Below are 7421 nucleotides of genomic sequence, written 5' to 3'. Positions count from 1 at the left end.
ACCCGTCCCGTCATGACTGCCACACCAGAGCCTCAACCCATCATGGCTGCCACGCCGGAGCCCCGTCATGCCATGGCTGCCATACAAGGGTTTTTTTGGGGAGGGGGCCTATAGGACACAAGCTCCTGCAGATGTGGAGCTTGGGCCAAGAAAGATAAGACTAATGGACAGTGTTATGGATCCACCAATGATGTCAGTTCGAGCGACTTGCATCCCTGTGGCCTCAGGGCTCTCAAACCCCGTGGCCTCAGTGCTGTCCAGACTGCAGGTCCTCCCTCCGTCAGCTGTACTGCCCATGATGGCGGTTGCCATCTTGTGTGTATGAGATGCACACTGCTCTCCAGTCCATGAATCTGCTCCAGAGCCTGTTCAAGTCCATGGATCCACTTCAGAGCCCGCTCGACACCCTAGAGCTCAGTCCTGTGTTGGCACCAACCTGTGAGGTTCTTGCCTGTCCTGTTTTGACCACAGTGGTCACATGTAAACCCTCTGCCAGTCCTGTCACGGCCAAAGAGGCCATCCCTGAACCCCTTGCCTGTCCTGTCACAGCCATGGAGGCCGTTCATGAACTCTCTGCTTGTCATGTTACTGCCACTGAGACCATTCAAGGTTACTCTGCTTGTTCTATCACAGCCAGGTGGTCTGTCCATGCTCCGCCATGACCTCCTGTGGTCTTCTGCTCCTCAGGCTTCACCTTGGTCACATGCTCTGCTCTGCTCTGGTCACCTGCTCTACCGGCTCCACCCTGGTGGTCATCGTGGGGATCTTCAGTCCCGCCAGCTCTGCCCTGGTGGTCTTCAGCGCTGCTCTGGCTTCCAGGCATGCCATTGCTCCACGGTCTATGGTCTCCGCCATTACTCCACAGTTCAGGTCCTCCACTGCTCCAAAGTCCATGCCATGATCAGGGTCCTGTATTCCTTCACGGGCCTGGCCCTCCATCCCTCCCACTGCTCCGCCTCTGTATTACCACCCTCCTAGACTTTTAGAGTTTTGTTTGTTTTTGGGGTGGGTGTTTCACTAGGGCGTCAGGTACCACCCTTAGATGGGGTAATATGTAACTTGGGTTTTGGGTTTTGTTTCATATTCATTGTTTTCATGTCATGTGTTTCTTTTTCTCATTGATTGGATTTTGTCATGTGACCCCCAATGTTTGATTTATTTAGCCCTCATGTTGCCATTGTCCATTGTCTAGCTTTCTTCATGTAACCACGGTTTGGTGAGTTTGTTCATGTTTTGCTTAGCTAAGACTTGTTTATTGTGTTTCTGCTCACTTTTGGATTTGATGAAACTACACATTGATTCTCATTTCTTTTTTTCTTTTTTGGATTCACCTTGCCTCCAGTGGACAATCATTACAGTTTAGTTTAAGTTGATGTGCAAAAACACACAACAAAATTACTAAAACTTTAAATAAAATTTAAATGAAAACAGAAAATATGAAAATAAAATCTAATTAAAAATCTTCAGATACTAAAATAACACTGATACTTGACAAAAGTGCAAAACTGCACTTGTATTGCAAGACTTTTCTGCCCTCTTGTGTAATACAATTAATTAATATTTTGATTTATGTAACTTAAACGTTTGTGTTCAGTAATGATTTCTTCAAAAACAGTTCAGTCCTCCCTTCTGTAATGCCCTTGTCCTGTTGTCTCTTCCTCAGGAGTGATTTCATCATGTGATGGGCGTGGCTGGTGGTTGGAAAGGCGTGGCTCTGCGTTTCACGCTGTGTTTGACGGACGGCGTGAGCTCCTCCCCTCTGTTCCTCCTCAGCTGAAGACAGTGGGCGTGTTTCTAAATGTGGGCGGGGCTTCGATCACCTTCCACAATCCAGTAACTCAAGAGTTTCTCGCCGCCGTCCCCTCCCACTTCAGTGTCCCCCTACGTCCTGCTCTTCAACTGGGCCAGGGAAGACTGAAGCTCCGCCCCAGCCTGCCACCGCCCAATCACGTCTTTCTCAGCCACAGCTCTGCCTATCGGGGTCCAGGAGGGGTGGGAAGTGTGCGCTGGAGGCGGGATGTACCATTTGGGTCGGTGAGGACCGTGATTCAGAAGTTTGAGGAGATGTCGGTCGTGTCAGACTCGGATTCGGGTCTCGTGTCCAGCGTCAGCTCACAGTCTGAGACCAATAACAATACAGAACGGCTCCGTTCCAAAACCTAGTACACTTTCTACATAGACAGCATCGTAAAGCGTGCTCCCTAGGTAGACAGGAACATTATGCCGCCTTCTAAGATCTCTTCTTTTGGACAAAATATAAAGCAGCATCACATGTATGCTTCTTAAAAAAGTTTGCAAAATGCAAACAGCGCCACCTGTAGGGCAGAAGCTCTTAAAGAAAAAACAAACAAAATGTATCTAAATTTTTTTAAACAAGCTCATTTATTGTCTTACTAGCTTCTTGTGGTGATTTTATTTTGTTTATATTCAGTGGGACTATATTTTCTGTATTATATTTAGTGATATTGTGTTTTTGTGTTTCCAAAATTATGCACATTAAAACACCTAATTAAAATACTGTACAATAACCAAAGATACCACAACAGGAAATAAGGAAATAAATACAATTATTTGGAAATATTAATTGCATGATCACAGTCAAACTACCTGTTAACAATTTTTTTTTAAAGCTTAAAAATATTCCTGAAATACTGTAAATGATATGTAAATAATAAAACCTGTTTATTATTACATGTCTCTCTGGGATACTTGATTGTTGTTGGTCAATGGCAGCATTCAGACATCAAATACTTATGAATAATGACACTAAATTATAGCTATATCTAAAGTTTCATAAAATATCTTAACAGTGTCTCAAACTGTGCTCAGATTTGCTGAGAAACCAAAAACTGTAATAAGAAGTCTGAGATCTAAAATATTTCTCATCAAATGATATAAACAGTGTTATTTTAGCATCTTTGATATACTGTCATATTTTGTTAATATTTTTAATTAGATTTGATTTATATAGTTTTGTTTCATTTTATTTTTTAAGTTGTAGAAATTTTGTTTTTTGTAAATGTTTTTGTCATTTTATGCATTTTTTAAATTGTGTCTCTAAAGTTTTTATTAAAGTTTTAGTTTAAATACTTTTCGTTTTTTTGTAATACTTCAACTAAATTACAATGAGAAATGCTGCCTTGGCAAGTAGCTAAAATAAAATAATTGTTTTCATTTCATTTTAGTATTTTATTTTATTTTCAGTTAACATTTATTTTATTTCAAGTAATGAAAATGACTTATTTTTTTTTACTGTTTTAGTTTGATTTATTTATCATTAAGAATTGTGTGAAAAACATCTGACACAAATTTAATACTGAATTAAAATCTGTCTAAAAGATCCATTCTATGAGCAACAATGTACAATTTTCTTCAAATACTTGAATAATTTGACAGAATCTTGATGAGTCTATAATTGTGCTTCCTTCTTCTCTTTTCTCACACATTCTCTCAGCTCTGTGTTCGCGTTTTGGACGGGACAGTGAATTCATCGGACCACACAAACACACTGATGTCTTGTATATTGTCTCCTGAAAAATCGATCAGCATCGGTCTGTCTGAGAGACAGGAGGAATGTTAAAGGCCTCTCACATTAGTCGTACGGTTTACTGTTCAGATAAACCACTCAAAAACAAGGCTTGAAAACAAGCATGCACGTCATTTACCTTGTAAACACAAACTCTGTGAGTGTCTTGCTCTGGGAAAGTGGTATCTAGATCAGCATTCACAGGCCGATCAGAGAGAGAAAGTGTGGATGGTATTGCCCACGGGTTGATCTTTCATGTGGATGTCTCAGTTACGCCTCATTTAAGTTTTAGCTTGTTTCATGTTTCTTCTACAAGTTCAAAGGATAAATAAACAACAAGAGACACAAATGAGTCAGTAACGCTCATACAGAATGTTTGAGTTCGTATTACTGGCATCTTTTTCCTCAGGAAAAACACCTGAGAAGCAAGATATAGTTAAAGAGATTCTAAGAATGTTAAAATATCCCGTTTTCTTGTCACGATTAGAACATTATTTAAAGGTTACAAAAACGTTTCTCACAATGTTCTACTAATTTGTTCACCCAAAATATAATTTATTTGAATGTATACTTTTAAAAAACGTTTCTTCTACTAATTTGTTCACCCAAAATATAATTTATTTGAATGTATACTTTTAAAATTCTAAAAACCTTAAAACCTTAAAATTTCTTGTCGTGATTAGAGCATTATTTAAAGGTTACGAAACCGTTTCTCACAGTGTTCTGCAAACTTTATTTTCACCCAAAATATGTGTATATGATATATTCTCCAGGTGCGGCTGAGGTGAGAAAGCAAAATGCAAGGCCACCAATTCACACCAGGGTCTGATCAAGCCGCATATTGAAACAGTCTGTCTCCCCTAATATGCATGAAGGAGCTGTATTTGCATATTAAATGAGTAATTCTGTCTGTTAGTGACCTGTTAACTTCATCTGTTTCTCATTATTATTCCATTATCACAATGCATTCATGTCGTGACGCCCTTGAAAATGGCATATCAGTGAGTTCCTGTTGAAAACAAATGTTTCTCACAAACCAACTCTGATTCATTTGGCCTCACGAGTGACTAGTTTGTTGTTTTTGTGTTTTATTTCTACTTTTGCTGCTGCCAAAATGCATCAGAACCTATAAATGAATACATGTTGAGTGAGTCAGCCGCCTGACGCCGTATGTGTGTCGTAATGATGATGTCTGGACGTGATAAACACTCAGTGTGCATTGGGACAGGATGTGTGTATTTACTGTTTCCCGACAATTTTCAAACATTTATCAGATAGAGAGCCGCGGTGACTTACCATCATCAGGACCACGACACCAGTCATCCACCGACAGATAGAAGAAGATTTACAGATGTTCTGCTGTAAAACCCTCTGCAAAACAGATGCATATTAAAAGACGATATACACACAAATAAAGCAATGAAACAGACTAATAGTGAATTCATGTACACAGATAGCCCAGTGTAGTCAGGTGGATTCAAGGCATAAGCATTGTTTTTCATGCACTGCTCAATTTTGAGATTTGGCTTTATGTAACTTCTTGTTTCAGGTTGGTGGAAGGAAAACATCTAAAATACACTTTTAAGTCTTTATTTAATTGCGTGTTATCTATTAGTGTCTGTAGATTTCAATTACCATTTTCTCAGAATTAGTTTTTTCTCCACTTCAGCAGCACCTACAGACACCAAAACTTAGAGTTTTATTCCTATCTATATTCTGGAGGTTTTTATAGAGGGGTTTGTTCATATATCATTCGAGCATTTTATTATTGCACTTTATATATTTGCATCTGTAGACATTTTTTCAGTATATATCTTTAAACTCTGTTTTCTCAAAATCATTTTGTTTCTCCACTTCAGCAGCACTTACAAACACCAAAACTTAGAGTTTTATTCCTATCTATATTCTGAAGGTTTTTATAGAGGGGTTTGTTCATATATCATTCGAGCATTTTATTATTGCACTTTATATATTTGCATCTGTAGACATTTTTTCAATATATATCTTTAAACTCTGTTTTCTCAAAATCATTTTGTTTCTCCACTTCAGCAGCACTTACAAACACCAAAACTTAGAGTTTTATTCCTATCTATATTCTGAAGGTTTTTATAGAAGGGTTTGTTTATATACCATTTGCATGGTTTTATTATTGCACTTTATTTATGTATATAGATTTCAAATATAATACATTTCTTTAAAGGCTGTTTTCACAATGAGTTTTTTCTCCACTTCAGCAGCACTTACAGACACCAAAACTTAGAGTTTTATTCCTATCTATATTCTGAAGGCATTTATAGAAGGGTTTGTTCATATATCATTTGCATGGTTTTTATTCCTTTACGTTTTATTCTGGCTGTTGACAGCATTTTCTGATTTATAAAGTGATAAAAAGAGAAATCCAAAATCCCCTCTATAAAAACCTTTAACTCTAATATGTCAACAAAATCAGACAGTAATTTTGAACCTGAGTTTATCCAGTGTTCAGGAAAATTGTACAAGTTCATATTTAATTAGATAATACCTAACTTTCATATTTAAACATAACATTTCAAAAAAACGTTTTGCAATTCTTAATGTAATCAATCAAATGGGTAATTATGGTGAAATCTATAAGTTACCTGGGGTGTCTTGACTTTTACACCTGATAAAACATTTTACAGTGTATATTCGTTTACTAAGGCGGTCCAAAAATTGTATATTTAATGGAAATGCAATGGTAATTTGATAAGTACCATGGCATAAAGGTAATTTAAAGCATATAAAGGTACTACCACCATAGAAGTACCAAAATATACTATATAGTTTAATGTACAGTATATCATTGTCCTTTGATATATATACCATGTTACTGACTGATTGCATTAGATTCACAAAAATATTATGGTTAAAATCAATTAAAACAAGGTAAATCAATGGCAATACCACATTGTGTTTGTGTCATTATGATATTTGAGTTTTTATCAAACACACATATGTCTGTGTACTATTACCTGAAATATTTTGTCTAAGAAAAGACTCTCTGCAGAACAAATACACACTGAAAAAATAAATAAATACACTAATAAAGTAATCAAACAGACTAATAGTTAAATAATGTAAACAGATAATTCAATGTAGTCAGGTGGATTCAGACATATTAAATCATATTTTTTACTTTTAAATGGTATATTTCATGGAAATGCAATAGGGAAAAGGGTACTTTAAAGCATTTAAAGGTATTACTACCAAATAAATATCAAAATACTATACATTTTAATGTTTAACTGTCCTTTGATATATACAGGTATATATATATATATCAAACATTTATATAGTCAAAATGACATGAATCTAGTGAGAATAATTACATGTAATCATATTAACATAGCTACTTAAACATATCGTCGTTTGTGCAATCGTATTATCTGAAAGTTTTGCCTAAGAAAAGACAGAAACTCTTATCAGAATACACACGCACCTCGCCCCTCATTATAAGACGAGGTTCCTGTCGGTTTCTCCTCGTGAATGCGTCCATAATATCTTCTGTTATCACCTCATGATGAAATGCAAAGAGCTCATGATCGATTGATGATCGATTCCCATTTTCGGCGGATGCGCGCGCGCAGGTGTGAAGCACCATCAGCATGAAAACAACACACCTTACCTCACACACCTCACACACACACACACACACACACACACACTCAAGCACCTCGTGTGTACCTGTGAACTCACTTCGGAAACGCTAATACACACACAGACCATTTGCTGTGTATATTGTGATGTTTAGTTCTGTCTCACATGTCTGTTAACGGAGCATAATGAGACTATAACACACACACACACACACACACACACACACACACACACACACACACATACACACATACACACACACACACATACACACATACAC

The 7421-nt window shown here is 37.2% G+C and overlaps 2 protein-coding genes across 2 annotated transcripts in view; both read left to right on the top strand.

Annotated features, from left to right (window-relative positions):
* The window catches only part of LOC107570269 (ret finger protein-like 4B), a 6914-nt gene extending 4598 nt beyond the window's left edge, over nucleotides 1–2316 (top strand). Inside the window, exon 4 of the mRNA XM_016256479.1 lies at nucleotides 1664–2316. Within this exon, the coding sequence (XP_016111965.1) occupies nucleotides 1664–2163 (500 nt within the window). The 3' untranslated portion in view covers nucleotides 2164–2316. The remainder of the gene's footprint in view (nucleotides 1–1663) is intronic.
* The window catches only part of LOC107570268 (chordin-like), a 26784-nt gene continuing 21674 nt past the window's right edge, over nucleotides 2312–7421 (top strand). Inside the window, exon 1 of the mRNA XM_016256478.1 lies at nucleotides 2312–2317. The gene's annotated coding sequence lies outside the window, so the exon portion shown is untranslated. The remainder of the gene's footprint in view (nucleotides 2318–7421) is intronic.

The sequence above is a fragment of the Sinocyclocheilus grahami genome, unplaced genomic scaffold (assembly GCF_001515645.1).
Source record: "Sinocyclocheilus grahami isolate Dianchi unplaced genomic scaffold, SAMN03320097.WGS_v1.1 scaffold1435.1, whole genome shotgun sequence".
In the NCBI taxonomy this organism is placed as follows: Eukaryota; Metazoa; Chordata; class Actinopteri; order Cypriniformes; family Cyprinidae; genus Sinocyclocheilus; species Sinocyclocheilus grahami.
Note: the sequence above shows the minus strand (reverse complement) of the source record. Positions and strands in the feature narration are given on the sequence as shown.